This window comes from Chrysemys picta, chromosome 10 (genome assembly GCF_011386835.1).
Source record: "Chrysemys picta bellii isolate R12L10 chromosome 10, ASM1138683v2, whole genome shotgun sequence".
Taxonomy (NCBI): Eukaryota; Metazoa; Chordata; order Testudines; family Emydidae; genus Chrysemys; species Chrysemys picta.
Window position 1 is genome coordinate 35,797,940 of NC_088800.1, and position 22,730 is coordinate 35,820,669.

A 22,730-nucleotide genomic window follows, 5' to 3' on the forward strand; every position below is an offset into this window, starting at 1 on the left:
AGTATGGTGACTGGCACCTCATTCGTGCTGCCGCCTTATGCTTCAAAATTGAAGCTTACTCTTTTTTTTTTTTATGAGAGATCCTAGCTGTTTTGGTTGCTGAGCTACATTCAGTTCATGTTTTCAAGGCTAACTGATGCAGTGATGTCTGGCTGCATTTGCAGAACTTGAAACAATAACTCTGTGATCTGCCTCATTCATCTCAGTGGGCACCAGCTCAGATGTCCGAATATGATACATGGTTAACTATTTCAGTGCTCATCAGAGCGTATAAGAAAGGAGAAGGATGATCACAGTATGAAGAGCTGCATAATCTACTGTGTAACAGCTTATTTTGGCACCTCCCCCTTTCCCACCAGTCAAGCCCAAGGAATGTAACAGAACCCAGCATCGCATCTGAGCTCCTCCTTTCCCCTCTTTCTAAACTCAATAAGCCCCTTTGGGCGTATGAGCCTTATCAAGGGGAAGACAAGCATGAGGAGTCTAGCAGAGCCCATATGTGTGATTTGGAACCCAGAGAAGAGGAGCCATGCCTGAGGAACCCAGATGGCATGTGTGATCATATTTTGAACATCTTTACAATCTGTTGTGAGCAGCATCCCAGGTGGATATTTTGGGGGTGGAGTTTTTCTTTTTTCCAATCTGCCTTCTGATTACATTATTATTACAGTATTAGTCCGCACACTTAGAATACGACTGCATAGTCTTTGTTGTTATAGAGCATTTTTTATCCATTGTTGAGATATTGCATCAGTTTTTTAAATACTGAGGGAATACTGGGCATATTTGATGGCAAACCTGCATTTTTAAGCTGGCACATGCCCAGTTAGGTATATGATAAATTTGTATAGAGGGGTCTAATCCACATCTAAAGCGTCTTGATATTGTGAGTAACATTGCTTTGCATTTCTATAACACCTTTCTACTAATGAATTAAACTCCACAACCTTCCTCTGGGGCAGAGAAGTATCATTAGCCCCAGTTTGCAGAGACCTACTGACTATTTCAGCACTTCACAAAAAATAGTCAGAGCTACAAATCTAGGGGTACTAATGAAATCTTTAAAAAATGTTTGATGTTTCCTACTTAGGGTTATGGAGTTTATAAAATTCTTCCATATTCTGAGCAAAAACTTCCTAGCTAAGGAGATACTTGACCCTATTACTGTTAGCCACAAAAGGCGCAAGAAAGGGCTAAGAGAAAGTGTAACTGAAATTTTCTTCTGCAGTCCTTTGACCATTCTGCCTATCTGTCTCTCTGCGTTTTTATACTGAACTCATCACCATGCTATCCAAGTGCTCACTGACATCTCCCCAAAACCTCTGCATGAAAGCCTGGGCAACAGCAAAACCAGCTGCCCTAGCTGGGTGAAGATGTAAATAGGTTTTGAAATGTCATTTCATGAGAACTATATCTTTTGTAAGTAATCCAGTTATTTGAGGGGCTAAGCTATTGCATATCCACCATATGCATGGAGTCGCCCAGTGTTTTTTGGAATTACATTGATGCCCTGTGCCGTAGTTTCAGTGCCTTTTATGTCTTGATCAGTTGCATTGGTGTCCTCAGATTATTTGAAAGTGGCTTCAGTATCCTGGCAGAGATTTTGATTCTCTGAGTCCTGGGCAGTGGTTCAGAGGTTTCAGTGGCCTGGCTAAAACTTGGGTGCCTGAAGTGACCTGGACAGCTTGAATCATCATAGCCTGAGCAAGGAGGATCTTGACACTAGCCCTCTTGGCTCCAAGTTGTGCTTGATCCACTGCTTTTCTGTTCATGATGGAACCTTCCTGTGCCCAAGCTGCCAGGTTCTTGGCTTCGTCTGTTTCTACATGGGCTATGGCAATTATTTTTTTCTGTTCTCAGGGTTCTGCTGTTGCCTCCGTAAAACCATAACAGTGTGTGTTCATGTTCTGGGATCCAGCTATTAGCAAGTGGTCTGATAAATAACCTCCTCCTTCATTAAAACCAATTTACTCCTCCTCAGATCCCATAAGCCTCTCCCTTCCTCTTCTCCCCCTCCTCCATGACTCAAAGATATTAAGGGAGGGGGACTTGTTTCTAAAATGACAGCTCTTTCCTCAACAACTTCTGTTGCTGAAACTCACCAACCAATTCAACCCTCTCATGGAGCTGCATTGGGGCCCAGACTGTGGGAACCTTTGTAAAGGCTAGGGAGAGAATTGGACAAGCAGCAGCAATCTGTAAAATACTTTCAGGGAAAGAAATAGATCCTGTGCCAGGTTGCAGAGTCTCAATAAAAAGAGCAGCCGCTCTGCATAAAATGTGTAGGAGGTTGAGGGGTAAAAGTGGAAATGCAACAAGAGCTGACAGAATTCACAGGAAAAAAAGACTGTCTGACTAACCATGACATTCATCCCTTCACTGATAATTCCCTTCCCAGAGTCCCCTGATAACTCCCACAAAGCTGTGCTACTCTGCCTCTCCTGTCTACATCCACTCACCTCCTCCCCAATGGCACCCCAGATTCCCATCTCTTTCCCAGAGATTCCCCTCCACATACCCCTTTGCTGCCTAGCCAGCCTCATATGCTCGCTAGGCATATGTGCCACTGATGAGTCAGGGACAGAGCTGGTTGTAAAATGCTGATGGAAAGAAAATGTCAACAAAAAAAGAAAAAAGAAACCAAAATTTCTGATGATGTTTTTCCTGTTTTCTGGTCAGCTGTAGGCAAGAAAGCAGCAGCAGGAAAAAGTAGCTGATGGAGCTGAGCAGTTTCTTTGGCTACTCTTAGTGAAATTCAGTTAAATTACCCTAAATAAGGGAATTACCTTTTTCGTGTTTAATTTTGGGTGGGGGCACAGGTTGTGGTGTCTGTAGCTATTTAGCTGGATGAACCCAAAGAAATGTGATTTCTCAAAGGGAGAATTTCAAAATTTAACCTCTACAAAAATTAGTAAATATTTACTTTATAAATTGTATAATTGTTTTCTGAAGTCAAAACTGTCCACTGTGCTAAATTTTGAGACTAAATTCAATCACTGAAGTGTGCAAAAAGGAATTTTAGTCTTGCTTAAAATAATCTCAATGCAGCCTTGTCTATGAAGTCAGTACAGATGCCTCCATAATGCCAGGAGTGATTGATAGAATCTCACACAACATTTCTGAGGATCTCCTCATGGATAAGCCTCCCCCATTCACTATCTATCTCTATCTCCTCATGCCCTGCTAACTTTAGATGCCAAATAATTCAAGGCTCCTGTGTTACCTAGATGTGGCTCTCGGCACACAATCCCAGCCCAATAGGGATGAATCAGACACGATGAAGAACTTCATACACCTCTAAAGCAGTATACTTTATTCCAGAGAGCAAAGGATCCCTGATGTGTTCTGAAGGTCTTTATCACAGGAATGAATTCACAGGAGGTCCTATTACATTGCAGCTTGAACAATGTAGAACTAAATATAGATAACTGTGACGGGAGATTTATAGAAGAGTGGAGTCTGTGTAGACCTGTATTGTTTCTTTAAATCTGTAGCAGGAAGGCAGGCAGAAGGGGGCTGGGAAGGATCTAGGCAGAAACTCTATAACAAATCTAAATAGATCAGCTTTAGAGATAATATAGTTTTCCTTATTCTAATAAAGTTCCATGTTCAGTCTTAGAAGAACTCAACTCTGTGATTCTTTTATATTGTCATATGGCTGGACCAAGGAACGGGGTTTCTTTCCAATCCAGTATTTTGGTTTGGACTGCTAGAGAGAGTGGGACTATCTAAATCGTTTGTATCTAGCTCTAACTTTCCTCAAAATTTGGAAGTGTTTAGAAATGGACTTTGGTTTGGGACTTTATTTCAAAATGGGACATTTAGAAATCTCAATTTAAAATAAACCCTCTTGTGTATTATTTATATGGAGCATTGCTCTTCATGTACTAGGTGCTTTCAAAACACTCAGGAAGTTTTTGATCTGAGGGGCTCACAATCTAAGAAATTTATATAGATTGTGAAATATAATAATCTAATGTATTCATATTGTCACAGCTTCATACAGCGTTAGAAATACAAATGAACCTCATCAGATCCGAAGGTCTTTCAAATGAAACCTGAAAAAATAGGTCCTGTCCACACTCTGGATGCTAAAAGATCCCATGCCACCTTTTTAAAAGTAGAGGTTTGCCTTTGGCCAACATTGCCCTGTCCTGCTAGTGTAGAGAAGCATGGTGGGTACTAGTTCCATGCTTCTCTGTATGCTGGAGACATATCTGTGATGGAGGGATATAAGGGTGCTGAGAACTCTGGTCCTAATCTGATCTGGGTTCAATGGGACTACTTATATGATTAAAGCTAGCCAGGTGCACAGCTGTTTTGCTTGATAAGGGCTAGAGTGCTCCTCACCTTACAAGATTGAGCTCATAGTTTGTGGTGTGCTGTCAGACCCTTTTTCATTAAAAATGTCAGATCTTTACTTCCCTGCTTATGCTGGAGAACCTTTTGGAAGACTAGAGAATTAATGGGATAGTGAAATCAACGTAAAACATTAATTTTGCTGGGAAAGCTGCAATTCAAGTCCATTGAGAAAGGAAGATTATGGGCTTTTTGAGGGGATGGGGAAAGCAATGGGAGAAACAAACATGTTATGTTAGACAACAATAACTGTGTTTAATAAAGAATAACTGAAAAGCTGCTAATGAGCAGAACAGGATGGGGCGGGGGGGGGGGGTAAACTGGGAAGTTTACAGAAGCAACCCAGCAGAGTGTGTGTGTGTGAGCCGGGGAGCAGTTAGAGGGAAATTGGCAACCTGGTGGGATTAGCAGAGCAGGGATGGCTGGGGGTAGGGTGAACAGACGTTCCGTTTTTAAGTGGACAGTCCCATATTTAAGACCTCCTGCGGAGGTCCTGACTTTTTCTTAAAAATGGGCAAATTGTCCTGTATTTTCTGTCTCCCCCTATTGGTACTGGCGGATCCTGCTGCTGGCCGGATCCCAGCTACCCTCCCACCAGCAGTGAGTGGGGGGTTTCAGTGGCTGATGATGATGAGGGTGAGTGTGCAATGCTAGTGGCGGGGCCGGACGCTCCCCCTGCTGGTCCATCAGCGCAGCCCCTGTTGCATGCCGGCCCTTGGCCAACAGGGCCTTGCCCCCCTTCCCATTTCTGGCCGGAACTGGCTGTGCACTGCAGTGGCTGGTAAGTACAGGCAGGCGCAAGGCAGCAGCTGGTTATGTGTCGCCTGTGCTGCCCACCCATCCAGGGCCGGCTTTAAGCCGATTCGGCCGATTCCCCAGAATGGGGTCCCGCGCCTAAGAGGGCCCCGCAAAATCCGGGACTGCAGGTGGAGCGGAAAAAAAAAAAAAGCCGCGTCCTGCTTCTCCCCCCTCCCTCCAGCGCTTGCGCCGCCATACAGCTGATCAGAGCAAGCCTGGGAGGGAGGGGTGAGGAGGAGGAATGCAGCGTGCTTGGGGAAGACATGGGGCCAGGGCGGGGATTTGGGGAGGGATCCAATGGGGCAGTGAGGGGGCGGGGCCAGAGTGGGGATTTGGGGAGGGAGCCGAGGGGGCGGAGTCGGGGCGGAATTGGGGTGGGGGGGCACTAGACAATTCGCGTCCCGACGTGGGGCCCCGCACCTGCTAAAGCCGGCCCTGCACCCATCAGCCCTTTATGTGCTCCCCCTCTCACTGTCCTCTCCCTGCTTTTGCCCCTTCGCCTCCCCCAGCCCTGCTGCTCCTCCATTTCCCTCCTCTGCCCCCCGGCGGGGTGCATCCTGCTCCCAGTGCTGTGCGGAGAACTAGCCCTGGGTCAGAACGCTCAGCTTACTAACAGCCTGGCCGGCAGGCTCCTTCCTTTCCTCCCTGCCTCTGGCTGGGCTGGCGCCCCTGAAAAGCCCAAGACCCTCCGGCCTGGGGCGCTGGCCAGGAGGAGCCAAGCCCTGCATGTGACAAAGCCCCACACAGTGCTGGCACGGGGAAGCCTCTCTGCCCCTCATCTAAGCTCTGGGGTACTGGGAGGAAGCGATTTCTAGCCTGTTCAAGCCCTAAACCTGCAGTCTTCACAGCAGCCCCCTGGGGCAGGGGCTTAGCACTTGCTCCCCTCCCCCCCACCCCAGCCCCGTGCCCTGGGTCCTGCCTCCAGGGAGCCCAGGTCTGTTCCATCCCCTAGGCACCCTGCCCTGCTGAGCCCCTCTCTGGCCTGGTTTGCTGAAGCCCCTGAAGTCAGGTTCCCTGGGCCCTGGTGCACAATGCATCTTTAGGGCTTAACCCCTTCCTGCCTGTGCTGTAGCCAGGGGACAGGAGGCCCCTGGGTTATGTCAGTGGTCAGTGGTCAGCAGCAGCCTGGAGATGTTAGCTGCCTTTCCACACTGTGTGGGCAGAAAGGGACAAGCTGCTTCCAACCACGGGGTGGGGGGGGGGAGAGGCGTGGGAGCATGGAGGAAGAGATGAGCTCTGCAAAGATGGGGGCCAGGTCATCCCTTCCCCCTTCCCCCACCCCCATGACTGGAAGTAGCTCCCGTCCCTTCCCTCGCGCACAGTGCCGAAAGGCTGCTGCTGGCCACATTCTGGTGTGAATCCTGGCAGAAATCTGGGGGGGGGCATGCGACCCTGTGTGCCCCCCCCCATGGATTGCATAGGGAAGACGCAGTGCCAAGAACCAGGAGAGGCGGGTCCATCCTGGGGGCCCAGCCAGGCATAGAGGGCAGAGAGTGCCAGGCAAAGAGGTTCAGCTTGGTCAGTCACCACTCCCCCCCTCTCCCCCCCGTGTAAGAGAGGTGTACAGAAATGTGTGTGTGTGTGTCACCCCTCCCCGTGTATGTGCGTTTGGGTAGCGGTGTGTGTGTAACCCCTCCTTGTGTGAACCCTAAAGCCTTAAAGATAAGAAGGTAAATAAAAATAATTCAACTACACAGTATTTTTTAATGGGGGCTCAGTCAACTTGATGTTAATTTGAACGTTTGTACAGCATAGTTCTGATTGATTACTGTTGAACTCGCTTGAATACAAGTAATTTATTACGTGTCCCATATTCAGTATAGGAAAATATGGTCACCGTAGCTGGGGGAGAGAGTGGGAGGCTGGTAAGGCTAGTGAGTTTGTCAGGCATGATAGGAGTTGCTACCGGTATTACAGAACAGTGAAAACCCTTTGCAAGGACCACGAAGCTGGTAGGGCTAGTGGATGGGGATGGAGTAGGGAGTCAGGTCAGCCCTGATGTGCGTAGCTGCGGGTGGCTATCTTACAACAGAAAAACTTCAAAAACAGACTTCAACGAGAGACTGCTGAGCTGGAATTGATATGCAAACTAGATACAATCAACTCAAGATTGAATAAGGACTGGGAATGGCTGAGCCATTACAAACATTGAATCTATCTCCCCTTGTAAGTATTCTCACACTTCTTATCAAACTGTCTGTACTGGGCTATCTTGACTATCACTTCAAAAGTTTTTTTTCTCTTACTTAATTGGCCTCTCAGAGTTGGTAAGACAACTCCCACCTGTTCATGCTTTCTGTATGTGTGTATATATATCTCCTCAATATACGTTTCACTCTATATGCATCCGAAGAAGTGGGCTGTAGTCCACGAAAGCTTATGCTCTAATAAATTTGTTAGTCTCTAAGGTGCCACAAGTACTCCTGTTCTTCTTGTAGCAGACCTAGTGGACCAGGTTGGACCAGACCTAGTATATATGTCTTTGGAGTGGAAAGGCGAGTAGGGACCCCACTCTACCCTGTGGCTGCTGGGTGAGGGGTTGTAAGTACAGGGCTAGCCCTACTCTGGTGTGTATGAGTGGAGAAGTAGGGAGGCAGGTAAGCCCTGGTGAATGTGTCTGGGGGAGGGGGAAAGATTAGGGGGTGGCACAGACTTGGCACATGAGAGTGACTAGAAAGTTGGATCTACACTGGTGTGTGAGTGGGAGGAGGGAGATGAGCAAGGAAGATGAGCCCTGCCCTGGTGTGAGGTGTGCATGGGGCAGGGCTAGGTATGAGTAAGGGCCCTGCCTTGTTGTATCTGGGATAGGAGGAAGGAGGCCAATCCTGCCTGCTGGGTCTATGGTTGGGAAAGTGAGCAAGGAGGGTGGGTGGGCCCTGCCCTGATGTGTGAGGTGTGTGTCTCATGCAGGGTAGGGGTGAGTTAAGTGCCCTGCCCCAATCTGTGTCTGGGGTAAGGGGCCAAACCAGCCCCAGCTTGAGGGATGAGGACATATGGGGGCAAGGATGGCCCAGCCCTCTGGTGGGGAGGGTTGAATCCTGCCCTGCTGTGTGGGGGGAGGAGGGATGAGTATGGGTTGGCACTGCTTGTGTGTGTGTGTGTGTGTGTGTGTGTGTGTGTGTGTGAACCCTGTCCTGGGGAGGGGAGTGAGTAGGGGGCTGGCCTAGCGCTGTCCTCCGGGGTGGTGGTGGTGGTGAGAGGAAGGGTTATAGACCCTGCCCTGCTATATGTGTGGCGGGTAGGGGGCCCCGCGTGGAGGGAGCCCTGCCTGAAGGCAGCGGAGCGAGGAGGGGCCGCCCTTGCACTGTTGCGTGGGGCGGGGTGGCTGGTGGGCCCGGCCCAGCACGGTTGGGGAGGGGGTGGCTAGCTCCGCTGTTGCCCTTTTAAATGTGTGAGAGGGTGCTGGAGGCTGGTACAAAGGGAGCTGCCGCCGCTCCTGCTTCCTCCACCGGCTCAGGCTGCTCCCCGCCATCTTCCGCCCAGCAGGCGCGGCCGGGTCAGGCCGGGCCGGAGCCGAGCTGCGCGGGGCGCGTGAGGCGAGGTGGCGCAGGCCCGGGCCCGGAGATGAGGCCAGGATGTCGGTGTCAGGGCTCAAGGCCGAGCTGAAGCTCCTCGAGTCCATCTTCGACAAGGACCACGAGCGCTTCCGCATCGTCTCCTGGAAGCTGGACGAGCTGCACTGCCAGTTCGTGCTGCTGCCGCCGCCGCCGGGGAGCAGCCCGCCGCCGCCGGCGCCGCTCACCATCCACTGCAACATCACGGTGCGGGCCGGGCCCCTGGCGGGGGAGGGGGGGCACTTGGCACCCACTTAGCCGGGAGCAGTGGGTGGGGGCACGCAGCGCTCGCGCAGGGCGCCCGGCACCCACGGGAAGGGGGTAGAGGTAGCCGTTGCCCCTAAGGTATGGGGCACGGCCCCCTAGCATGGGGTGACTCAGCACCCCGGGGTATGTCGTCCCCATTGGGAAGCAGCATATGGCACCCAGGTGAATCCATCGCCTGCGGGGGCGAGTTTACCCAGTGCCTAGGGGGGCACAGCACCTAGCAACCAGTACACGGGGGGCATGCCAGCTGTGTGCCAGCGGCGTCCTCCGAGCTCGGTCCTGAGACACACTGGGGCTGCCGCTGGCGAGACACTACGCGTGTAGCCTGCCTTCTTCAGAGCCTCGCCTATCCCTGCCTTGATTCCCCTACAGATGGGGAGAAACACCCTTTTCTGCCCACCCCCACCGATTCGGGCTGCCCCTTTCTTTTCTTTTCTTTTCATTTCATAAAGTATTGAATCAGCACCCCCGCTTTCTGTTTCTCCGCTGAAAATGTCGCCTCTCTTAGCCTGGGGGCATTCTGCGGGATGGGGGGAGAAAGGGGTTTTGCCCACCACTTGATTAGTTATGCTGCGTGTCTGGTTCTTAGTTCGGGAGTTGGAGAAGCTGGGAGCCCTAAACAAAGAGAGTGTAGGCCCTGGAGAGAGCGAGAGCCACCCCCTTGTGTATCCCCACCGTTCCTGCTGTTAGTTTTGTGCCCTAAAACCCATGGGGTGAGGAGAAGGAAAAAGGAGATTGCAGGGGAGACAAGTACCTCTCCCTAAAGGATTTTAGTGGGACGTGGTAAGTATTTTGCTCCCTCCCCCAAAAGGTGGAAGCCCAGGAAGAAGGTGGAGTGTGTGCACATTACTGAATACGCAATACAAAACCAAGGCCTGAGCTGAGCAACTTGCTTTTCTGTGTGACCCAGCCAAGTGAACGCCACAGAAAAGCTAACTGTTGTTTTGGGGCTTGGAGGGCAGAAGGCATACAGATCTTTTGGTTTTCTTCTACAGCCTGGTATTTACTGTATCTGCATTTCTAAAATACAATTTTAAAATGTGTGTAATGGTGAATAGGAGATTTCACTTCTGAAAGTGACTGAGTTAGCAAGGAGACTGAGGAAACTTAATTGTTGCCCATTTAAAGGGATAAAACTGAGTGCTTGCTGAATAAAATACTTTTCTTGCATAATAAATTTATGGAGGGGGATGTGTCTTGAATAACTCATTTGTGGGGTTTTTGTTTTTTGTTTACATGAGTGAGTAAAACTAGGGAGCAAGCTCCTTATGGTAAAGATAGATAAGGGGTATTTTAGAAAAAAGTTTACTTACCAGCTTTAGAAATAATATAGCCCCTGAGCATGCAAAAGGATTTGAACATATGGGAACTAATTCATGTAGAATGCCATTCTAGGTTTACTGTGCAGCATTGGGCCCATGTATAGGTACATGTACCAGTCTATTCGGCAGGACTGTTCTTAAAGGTAGACTGTCTTTAAGGCTTGACTGGGTGAAATTGAGATTTAGTATGTTGGGGGTCAAAGTAAAGATGACAACATAATTCATTGTCTTTCAGAAAAGGATGAAAGTGTCTTCAAACAGACATCAAAGGGTCTGACTGGGCAAATGCCCAAGTACTGAAAGCTGAATATTTAATTATATTAGGAACCCTCAGCCTTGCAATATTAACATTAGTTATTCTTTAATATAATAGAATCAACCACATTTTACCTGTATCATCAGTTACTTAAATTAGCTTAGGGGGAAAAAAACTACATATTTTAAAAGAAGGATTTGCAGGTTTGCCAGTTAAATGTCATGGAATTTGTTTTGTACTTACAAGTAGCTGAATAGAAGGGCACTTAATCCAAGTGTACTTACTTTTTTGAAAAACACCAGTAACTTTTTATAATGCAATAGGCAACATGTTTTGGAGCCCTATGTCTAGAAAAATCAGATGAGTTGCATGAAATAACTTTATTTCAATAGAAAACTATTGCTCTTTTGCTGAGGAGGTTGATTGCTACCTTACCAAGAGCATGACCTCTTTCATAAGTTTCTGAAAAGAATATAAAAGATAGTGTTTCTGCACCATGTAACATCAGTTCAGGATGATGGGTTGTTTTTACTGTCAAATGATAAGTAGTAAAGCAGCCAGTAGCAATGGATTCTGGGTTTGTGCTGTGGTGTTTCTAGCCTTTTTCTACCTGTAAGGCCACTTTCGGCAGCGGCTCATACGTATTTTTATTCCAGGTTGAAATTTTGGTTAGTACTTTTTGGTAGTTGCTTAATTGTCTTATGTCAGAGTGTGAAACCAATAATGTAAAGTGTGACCTAAGCTTTCCCCAGCTTATAGTGGTGTCTGTTTACTATGTTGTGTCACTTGCCCCAAAGGGCTGAAACCTCAGCTATGCTGGTTTAAGTGGCATGTGACCTTGCCACAAAGGAACTGAAAATGGCTGTTTTAGACCGAAAAGCCAAGGCTTCTGCTTTGCAAAGTGGTAAGAGTTGAAGTGTCTTGGAAGTTATGTTTGGCACTTCTGCCTAAGGAGGTTGGTGCTGTACAAAACTAGTTAAATTCTCACAGTATAAATAGTGACTTATTCAATCAGTTTTACAGATTGGGGATGGAAACTGAGGTACAGAAGCTGACTTTCACAAAATCACGTGGGAAGTCAGTGGTACAGCCAAGAATAGAATCCTGGTCTCCTGATTCCCAGGCCTGGTGCTTTGCCACAAGTGTGCACTTGCCTTCCTATTAAGGCTTGAAGTGGTGAAGGGAATTCCCTGTAGCAGACTCCTACTCAGTCTTGTGGTTTTAATTCCGAAGTGCTGCCAGCTTTGTCTCTAGATGTTGTATCTAGTTATAATTCTTACCCCTTGTCCTGCATGGGATCTAGAGTGCTTTTCTAGAGAGTTGGGTCAAGGCATTCTAGGATCTAGAATATATTTTCTGATGACCGTGTTAGCACACACAAACCTGTAATGTTATAAAAAGCCGATGGTAAACATGTGTGGTTCTCTGGAGAAACTCAGCCATTGCTAATGGAGGAGTTATCTCCAGGCTCTGGAATTGCAGTGCAAATATGTAACTTTTAGTCTGTTTGCCTTTCCTAGACAGCTTAACCCTCACAATACTGAAAATCCTCAAGGATATTTTCTTCCACTTTGGAAGAGGACTCCTGGCAAGTGCTACTGTAGTTCCATAGGCCATTAAATGTTTATTTCCTTCCTCCTTTGTGATGTCACAGAGACTAGGTTTCTGAATGCCAAAAGACTCCTATTTATAAGGGAAAATAAATAGCAACTAACCATGTGATCCTTTGCATAGTGTCAATTAGCAAAAACGTTGTACCTTGTGGGACTGTCGTACCACATGTACAGTGTGGTGGCTATATAAACACTTGTGCATTGTGTATGGGCATGAAAACTATTAATATTTCTAATGATCACTCTTACAAAGGAACAAAGTTCTTTCAAGAACTTCTGGACCAAGACCTAAAAAAAATGTAAGTTATCAGATCTTCTAATTAATTCTTTCCACTCTCCAATCTAAAGAGAGACAGCAGAGGGAATACGGCTAAAAAAAATTATCTCTGATTAAGAAACATAGGTACTCACAAGGAATTCAGTGTGCTGAGTTGACATACTTTGACTAGCAGCGTGTGTCTCCTGGAATTTCCCACTGAGATGACATTTTCACTTTGAAGGCCTGGAATAATATCTCACTGGAAAATCAGTTTGTTGAACTATCAAAGCTCAATGTTTTCTACAACTTCCCAGAAATGTTATCCATCTAATTCTTAAAGACCCCTGAAATAAAATTAAGATTTAACTAAATTAATAGCTGATCACCTTTTGGATATAGGATAGGAGTGGTCAAGTAGGCATCCAGTCAGATTTTGAGGAAACTGTTTGCTTTACCCTTGCCAGGAGATTGATCTATATTGGACCTTAAATAGTTAATCCTATTAGTTTCAAAGAGGCATTTTAGGGTGGAGTCATCCGTGTCAGAAATACTGATTCTCTGAGAACTATCTAATTATTGAACTTGTTCAGGCCTTGTACCTTTACATTCCCACTTGTTGTGCCAAGAGCAATATCTCTGCTCCACAGTTGTCACCTACCTTTTTTGTGCTCCCTTATTGGTTAGTGACAGCACCTCAGTTACAGTCAGACTGAACAAAATTTGCCTGTTACAAGTTCCATGTGGATTTACTCTTCTCCCCTTGGGGTGTTTTGAATAAAAAGCCAATCTGTGGACTTAAAATCAGTAGTTTATTGCTTTTCTATAACAATGCTTCTACCTTAAACATGTCTTTATTTGAGAGCTGTAGAGTTTCAATTCGAGATGTCACAGCCTAAGTCTGGTAAGGTACCAAAAGTTAAGTGTTGTGATTGGATGTTCTGCTTTCTTTTCACGGAAAGAGAAGGAACTACCCATATGAACTGGTATCTGAAATGCACAGACTGCATTTTAGGTAGAACTCTTATTTTCTTTTCTGCAAGTGGTGTGTGGTTTTTTTTTTTTTTTTAATTCTTGGCTCACTTCTGTACTTAAATGGAGACACACTTGAAAAACCACATTTCTATCAGAACACTTTGCACCTATTCTTACAATTAACTTACGAAAATTTACCTGTTACAGTAATTTTGTATATACAGTTTAAAGATCTGTGTAGTATGATATGAGACCTCTTTAGAGTGCTGGCAGTGGAGGGACAAATTGGACTCTAGTCTAAGCTAGTGTTTATCCAAGAATGAAATTTAATCCCTAGACAGACAGCAAAAGTCTTATGCACCGCTCAAGTTTTACTTAGTGCTTACATGGGGCCTATTTTGAACATTGTCCTTGTGTCAGCTGTGTCTGTCCATGGGGTGAATTTTGTCCCAAATCAGTACCACCTACTACTGTTCACAAATCATGTAAGGTGACTTATTCTGGGACTTGGTTATTTTTCATATGGAAAGACGGATCCTCTGCCTTTCCTGAAAAGGTAGTCTGCTGCTAAATCAGAGTTCAAGCTACTATGAAAGATGTAAAAGGATGTGGTGTCTGGAGATAATTGCAATCAATGAGAAAGGACTTTACTTTTCGGTCTAATACTTTTCTGTTATCTGTTTGGGTTTAGAATGCAGAATTTCTCCTTTTAACACCACAATCCTTTTACAATTTAGTACAGACAAAAATATATATAGGCATATCACATCGTGCACCCTTTTTTCTGGGTATTAATATTAAAGGCAATACCTAGAAGGGGGATGATTTGGAAACTTTTTTTTTTTTAAGGATGCTCAGTTTATACACAAAACTAATTTCATAATGAATGAGCCACCAACTCAAAAGAATCTACCAAACTTCTCGTATGATGGTAAATCCTTATAGTGATGGTTAGAGTCCAGATTATTTCCTATGCAGCATATAAATACAAGGAACAACCTGAAAAAGTTACTGGACATGTTTCCTTTTTGAAGAAAAGGAATATTCTAACACCCAAATTCTAAAATATATAAAACTCCAAAGAGCTAAACATGTTGCAAGGAGGCATAATAATCTTATTTATGCAACAAAGTATGAGAATAATAAAATAGTAAGGTGTTCCTTCTTTAAGGAATGCACTTCTGCAAAAAAAACAAACAAAAAAAATTCAAGAACAGAAATGCTAAAATTCAAAGAATGCTGAGTTTTCTAGCTGCATAATATACTTCGACACTGCAAAGCTCAAATTGGAAAAAACTAAACTTTGCTAGAACAATATTTTTTGGAAAAAATTCCAATTGCACCAGAACTGAACAAAGGTTTATAAACATCTGTAGCTTCTGTAATTTTTGTTTTGTTATTTACAGCTGCTCTGTAGCAAGAATCTATGGCCTAAAGATTATATTAAGAGTTTTGCAGATAAATTGCTCTCGTTTCCCCTCTGTAAAATGTACCTCTAATAATATGATAAATTGCCTCAACATATCCCATGACATCACAATGATAGGCCCCAGTGCTGCAGATGTTTATTACATGTGTCAAACTGTAAGCATCTGAGTAGTCCCATTCAAGTCTAGGGGACTACTCATGCATGTGTGAACTAAGAAGCAAGTAAATATTTTCAGGCTTGGGGCCCCCAAAACAGGCTTTTTTTTTTTTTTTTTTAAATGCTCATTGATATTAATGAAATCAGGTGACAATGTAAAAGTTTGATCTGGCTTAGGTACTTATATGGTTCCCATCACTATAGTATCTGAGTGCCTCACAATCTTTAATATAGTTATTTTCAAAGCATCCCTGTTTGGTAAGGAAGTACTATATCCCCATTTTACAGATTACAGGGGAACTGAAGCACAGTGATTTGCCCAAGGTCACACAGGAAGTCTGTCCCAGAGCAGAGAATTGAACCTTGGTCTCCACATCTTAGGCTAGTACCCTAATCTTTGGATCATTCTTCCTCCTAGCCTACATACTTGCTCAATCAGATTAGAATTAATGCTTCCCAATGCTAACACGGACAAAGTGGTCTCTGTAAAACTTAGTCACTGGTAATCTTTGCAGGTTTATTAACATTATTCACTTATTCTACAGAAACTAAAACATAGTTTAGGATTACTTCATTGGATAACTAGAAAACATTTAGTGGCCTAGGGTGGCCATTTGTGTTTCATGTTATCAAAAACATTGCATTTGAGCCAGAATTAGAGCACATAAAGCTATTACTCAATGTGGCCCTACAAGTGACACTCTTTGTAAATAGTATTACTATTTTTCCATTTAATTTGACAAGGTGTACACAGCAAGGATGTCTGCTTTTGCTGCTTCTGTTTGATGTGGTATTAGAACTGATAATAGCCCTTATGTCAGAGAACTAGCGGTTTTATTTTACTTGCCACAAATCGTTCTAGTTGACTTCCAAATTAATGAATCTAATAAAACAGTTATTGCCTACTTTGTTTCAAGGAAACCTATGATATCTTGGACACCACTGGGTGATAACTGTTGGCAAATGTTTTTTAAATAGAAATAACACCTGTATACTTGCTCTTCATAGACTAACTGCTTAAAATATCTAACAGCTTAAAGTGCTTTGTTCAAAAATTTTAAGTAACACTTAAATTTGCTGTTCAGGCGTTTGAAAGTTAACTTTTCTTATCTGCATAGTAAACACTGTCATTTTTATCTGTTTGAATAATCAAAGTGGTTCTTTCCATGCCTTCTTGGTTGTAAAGATTTGAACTGCTTCCTGAAGGTCCACAGTCTGGGAAAGCTCATGATCTATTGAGATGGTTTCAAGGCCGACCAGCCTCTCCTGTGTCACTGTGGAGCGTAGATGTGTTTTTTTTATTATCTTCAGCTTCGAGAAGCTGTGTTCTCCACTGGTAACAGTTACAGGAAGTGTGAGAAGTATGCACAGAGCAACAAAAGCATTTGGAAAGAGTATGGTCATCTTTGTGCACCTATATTCTTCAGGTATAGTGAGGAGTTTTAGAGTATCATACAACATCCCAGAAACACTGCTGTGTTCCTTGAGCTGCATGAAATGTTCTTCAACTGACTGTATTGCACAATCTAGCACCTGGTTAAAGAATTCAACTTTGAATTGTTGTTTGGGGTCTCTTATGGGATTATCCTGTGCCTCGTAATCAAAATGTTGTCTTCTTCGGTGACTCTTGTATTCTTGAATGGGTGGAAAAATAGCTTCAGTGTGAGGTTCCTCTGCCAACTTCTGTGCAGTCTTCAGAACATTTTGAAATCCCTCATCTGACCAGTAAGACTTTAGGTATGACTTTGCTTTGTCCAGTTGTTCCATTGCTCCAGATATATCAAGGTCAACACCTTGGAGTCTCTTGCTTACAACACTTATTTCAAACAGTTTCATATCAGAACACTAAGCCACACAGAATTTGAAGTTTATGTATGTTTCTGGTGATTCCATTTCCCTCTGCCACTGTTCTCCCACAAACAGTTCCTGTCATAGCATTATCCTCCATAATGGCAACTATGGCATTGTCTATCTTCCCAATTTGGTGTTTGATAGGCTTTATCACCTCCACTCGACTTTCCCATCGTGTGGCACTCAGTGGTTTCAGTGTCCGAGAGGATGTTCCCAGATGTTGCTTCAAAATTTGCCATTGATGAGTTGATGCAGAGGAAAAATACATAGATGCTTTGAATTAAATTAAAAAAATTCAGCAGCCTCACTAGAAGCTGATGCTGCATCACTGACCACCAAGTTCAATGAACGAGAACTGCATGGGACAAAAAAAGCTTGAGGGTTTAACTCTCGGATCTGTGTCTGCACTCATCTGTTCTTTCCTCTCATGTTTGGCACCATTATCATAGCCCTAACCTCCCATGTTAGCTATCGCAATTCCTGTATCCTCCAGCTTTTTAAGAAGCACATTTTGTCATACCAGCTCCTGTAGTATCATCAATGTCAATACATTCTAGAAAATGTTCTCTGACAGTCACCATTGCAGGGACATTTTCACTAGGTTCTGTTGTTACAAAACACACCATTAAAGTCACTTGTTCTGTACGGTTGATGTCAGATGTGCAGTCCAGAATAACAGAGTAATATCTTGCTGACTTCAGATCTGCCACAATCTTCTGTTTGACTTTTGTTCCTAGTAACTGTATGATCTCATTTTGAATTGTTTTTCCAAGGTAGTGGTGTGTGTACATTTCTTGGGAGGTGACTCTTCTGAGTGCTCCTGGAGTACAGCATCAAACTCCGCCATCAGCTCCACAATTTTAAGGAAGTTTCCATTGTTTGTCACATATAGCTGATCTGAAGTGCCACACAGTGCTAGGTTTTGAGTAGCAAGCATTATCACAATGGCAATGAGCCTTTTAGGAACACTTTTCCAGTAAAGAGACTCTGATGCAATCTTCTCTTGATGCTGATCATCTATGGTGGCCTTTAACCTTAATCTCATCTCAAGCTCTTTCCACCTATGGAATGCTCTCTGGTGATTTGCTGCCTTCTCATGGCATGCCAGATTTTTCCAGTCCTTTGTTCCTGTAGAACCCAATATGACTGGAACATTAGACTGGAAGAGTTTGCAACAAAAACAGTATGCAGCATTCTGGGGTTTTGAGTACATAAGCCATGGCCTCTCCACTTGGTCACCATTGGGGATTTCATGCCAGTAATGTGTTGGATGGAAACTTCTATTTTCATTGTCTTTGGGGAACATGAGGTTTTTTCACTTGCTGTGACCCATGCAGTACAAGGAAGTCCTTGAGGCTACTGCTCAAGTGGGTCCACAGTCCTGGATCACCTAGACTTAAGGAACTAAACTCAGCAGCAGCTGTTTCTTGCACCTCCACCACACTCTTCTCTGATCTTCAGGAATGTGCATGGTTACATCTATTTGAGATGGAGATATGGATACTGCAGTAGCTGCCAGGTCACCTGCACTCTGACTAACTGGAAGATCAGGCATCTCCTCACCACTCACATCCTCACTGGGGCCGGAAGGCTGACAGTGAACATTTGTGTCTATGTATCTCTGGAGAGCTCCTTCCTGCTTAGCTGGAAAAGCTTCCTTTGCTTGCTGCTTTCTTCTGAATGCTGTCCCAGAGGGGGATTTTCTTCTTTCACTCATGACTGCTGTTCTGTGCCAGCTATAGTGGCTCTCAACACTCAGTTGAAGGGGACAAATAAGCCGGCTGGTAGCAGGGCCTGAGTGAGGGAAGATATCAGCATCTTAAGGGCCTAACTGGCTCCTACTACTTCAGTTGACTGCCTGTTCTCCTCAGGTGGGTTCAGGGAAGCAGCAGGAAACAGGAAGCTCCCTGAGAAGCTGGTGTTAATCAGTTCAGGCTCCTGGGGGTGCTAGAGAGGTAGATAAGAGGCAGCGGCTCCTCTCTCTCTCTCTCTCTCTCTCTCTCTCTCCTTCCCTGCAGCTCTTGCTGGTTTCTGTTCTTCCCTCTCACCTTTTCTCCTGCCTGTTAAGTCTCTTGTGCCCTCCTTCCTCCAGCACAGCACTCCACCATCTCTGTGCATCTAGAGCAGAGAGAATACATATGCTCCAGCAGCAGACACAATTTTCTACACTCTGGGTCCTAGTAGCGTGTCTCCGCACCCCCCCCCCCCGCCTCAGTTCGCCTCATGGTAAGGCCAGCCCTGCTGGCAAACATTGATTGGGATGCTCTTCAAGCATAGGAGGGATATATATATATATATATATATATATATAAGGAGGAGCAGGGTTAGCAATAGGCAAATCAAACTAAGGATATGTCTACACTACGTAATTCAGTCAAATTTATAGAAGTCGTGTTTTTGTTTTTTGTTTTTAGGAAGCGATTTTATACAGTCGATTTGTGTGTGTGTCCCCACTAAGTGCATTAAGTTGGCGGAGTGAGTCCACAGTAGCGTGGCTGGTGTTCACTTTCAGAGCGTTGCACTGTGGGTAGCTATCCCACAGTTTCCGCAGTCTCCGCTGCCCATTGGAATTCTGAGTTGAGCTCCCAATGCCTGATGGGGTAAAAACATTGTCGCGGGTGGTTTTGGGTACATGTCATTGGTCACCCCTCCCTCTGAGAAAGCAATAGCAGACCATCGTTTCTCGCCTTTTTTCCATGCGGGTGCCATATTGCTTTCAGCAGACGGTGCAGTAGGACTGCTAACCGTCATCAAACTACCACTTCCGCTGCCACTCTGCTCTCCTGGTGCCATGAATCCACCTCGCAGGTCCTCTCATCATTCTGAATAAATATCTATTCTCATGGCATCTGCTGCAACTCTGCTCTCCTGGTCTTGTCTCACCATACCACGGCAAGTGCGCAGCCTGCTCAGCTAAGAGACACCGCCACTGTGTCCTGGTGCTGCTGGCGGCAGATGGCGCAATAGGTTGGCAAAACTGGCCATCCAACCACTGCCTCCACTGCAACTCTGCTCTCCTGCTCTTGTCTTGATTGATAGCAGATTTCTCCATATTGGCTGTCATGGGCTTCTGCTTCCGCTGCAACTCTCCTGCTCTCATGAATCCACCTCGCAGGGCCTCTCATCGTTCTCCATGAATATCTATTCTCGTGGCATCTCTCTATAAATATCTATTCCGTCATCCACCGCCGCTGCAACTTCTGCTCTCCTGCAGACGCCATACCACGGCAAGCATGGAGCTTGCTCGGATCACCACGGCAGTTAAGAACATTGTAAATACCTCGCGCATTATCCTACAGTATGTGCAGAACCAGAACGTGCAAAAGCAGGCAAGGAGGCGACAGCAGTGCAGTGACAAGAGTGATGAGGACATGGACACAGACTTCTCTCAAAGTATGGGCCCCAGCAACTTGGACATCCTGGTGGCAATGGGGCAGGCTCATGCCATGGAACACCAGTTCTGGGCTCGGGAAACAAGCACAGACTGGTGGGACCACATAGTGTTGCAGGTCTGGGATGATTCTCAGTGGCTGGGAAACTTTCGCATGCATAAGGGCACTTTCATGGAACTTTGACTTGCTTTCCCCTGCCCGAATCACAAGAATACCAAGATGAGAGCAGCCCTCACAGTTCGCAAGCGAGTGGCGATAGCCCTCTGGAAGCTTGCAACACCAGACAGCTACCAGTCAATCAGGAATCAATTTGGAGTGGGCAAATCTACTGTGGGGGCTGCTGTGATCCAAGTAGCCAACACAATCACTGACCTGCTGCTATCAAGGGTAGTGACTCTGGGAAATGTGCAGGTCATAGTGGATGGCTTTGCTGCAATGGGATTTCCTAACTGTGGTGGGGCGATAGACGGAATGCATATCCCTATCTTGGGACAGGACCACCTTGGCAGCCAGTACATAAACCGAAAGGGGTACTTCTCAATGGTGCTGCAAGCACTGGTGGATCACAAGGGACGTTTCACCAACATCAACGTGGGATGGCCGGGAAAAGTACATGACGCTCGCATCTTCAGGAACTCTGGTCTGTCTGAACAGTTGCAGTAAGGGACTTACTTTTCAGACCAGAAAATAACCGTTGGATGTTGAAATGCCTACAGTTATCCTTGGTGACCCAGCCTACCCCTTAATGCCATGGCTCATGAAGCCATACACAGGCACCCTGGGCAGTAGTCAGGAGCTGTTCAACTATAGGCTGAGCAAGTGGAGAATGGTGGTAGACCGTGCATTTGGACGTTTAAAAGCTCACTGGCGCAGTTTACTGAGTTGGTTTGACCTCAGCGAAACCAATATTCCCATTGTTATTACTGCTTGCTGTGTGCTCCCCCTTACTCTCACAAATATTGTGGAGATGTTTATGGTGGGAGGTTGAGGCAAATTGCCTGGCTGCTGATTACGCACAGCCAGACACCAGGGCAGTTAGAAGAGCACAGCAGGGCGCGGTGCGCATCAGAAAAGCTTTGAAAACCAGTTTTGTGACTGGCCAGGCTATGGTGTGAAAGTTCTGTTTGTTTCTCCTTGATGAAAACCCACCCCCTTGATTCACTCTACTTCCCTGTAAGCCAACCCCTCTCCCCCCATTCTTGAGTGTCTGGGTAAGGAGGATATGGAACTGGGGGAGGAGGGCGGTCAGTTACACAGGGGCTGCAGCGGTGGTCTATGCTCCTGCCTTTCCTGCAGCTCAGCCATACACCAGAGCATATCAGTTTGATCCTCCAGTAGCCTCCGCATTGCATCCCACCACCTCTCCTCTTGCACATCCCTCCTGTCCTCGTGTTCATTTTGTCGCTTTCCTGGACTCTGATTTTGTCTGCCTCAATGCATTTTGCTGAGCTCTTTCAGTGCGGGAGGACATTACATAGCATGTGCTTTCAGTACAAGGTTGCATTTTGCCTCTGAATGTCCCCTTAATAAAATTCCCCTATTTCAACCAGGTGACCATGAATGATATCACTCTCCTGAAAATAACACCGAGAGAGAGAGAGAGAGAACGGATGTTGCTTGAATGCATTCCAGTAGCTGTACTGGTCGTGAATGCATCCCAAGTCTTCAGGGCAAATTAATCATTAAACATGCTTGCTTTTAGATCATGTATTATATTTACAAAGGTGCACTCACCAGAGGTGCTTCTCTGCCTTCAAGGTCTGGGAGCCCACCTTGGGAGGGTGCCGTTTGCCTCTTTGGTTTTTTGGTAGGCTTGCCTGAGCTCCTTAACTTTCACATGGCACTGCTGCGGGTCCCTGTTGTAGCCTCTGTCCTTCATGCCCTTGGAGATTCCCCTCCCCCCCCCCCCCCCCCCCCAAAAAAAAATATTTTGGCATTTCGTTGTTTGAAATTGAGTTCTGAAAGCACGGATTCGTCTCCCCAGTGATCAGATCCAGTACCTCCTGTTCAGTCCATGCTGGAGCTCTTTTGCGATTCTGGGACTCCATGGTCACCTCTGCTGATGAGCTCTGCACGGTCACCTGTGCTGATCAGCTTGCCACGCTGGCCAAACAGGAAATGAAATTCAAAAGTTCGTGGGGCTTTTCCTGTCTACCTGGCCAGTGCATCTGAGTTGAGAGGGCTGTCCAGAGCGGTCACAAGGGAGCACTCTGGGATAGCTCCCGGAGGCCAATACTGTCGAGTTGCGTCCACACTACCCCAAATTTGACCTGGCAATGTCAATTTCAGCACTAATCCTCTCATTGGGGAGGAGTACAGAAATAGATTTTAAGAGTCCTTTAAGTTGATAAAAATGGCTTCATTGTGTGGACGGGTGCAGGATTAAATCTATCTAACGCTGCTAAATTCGACCTAAACTTATAGACCAGGGCTAAGAGGGTTGGGTGGAACAGTGGCAAGAGGATGTAGAGAAACTAGTGAGAATTACTCACCAGTGCAAGA

At 45.7% G+C, this 22,730-nt stretch overlaps 1 protein-coding gene across 4 annotated transcripts in view; it reads left to right on the plus strand.

The window, feature by feature from the left end:
• Window positions 1–8,433: 8,433 nt before the first annotated feature.
• Window positions 8,434–22,730, plus strand: part of UBE2Q2 (ubiquitin conjugating enzyme E2 Q2) — a 73,150-nt gene continuing 58,853 nt past the window's right edge. The window contains exon 1 of one of the 4 annotated variants that reach the window (XM_005294502.5): window positions 8,434–8,918. In XM_005294502.5, coding sequence (XP_005294559.1) covers window positions 8,733–8,918 — 186 coding nt within the window. In that variant the 5' untranslated portion in view covers window positions 8,434–8,732. Of the gene's footprint in view, window positions 8,919–9,819; window positions 9,978–22,730 lie in introns of those variants that run through there. The other 3 variants (XR_010590767.1, XM_065558392.1, XM_065558393.1) reach the window with 3 other exon arrangements.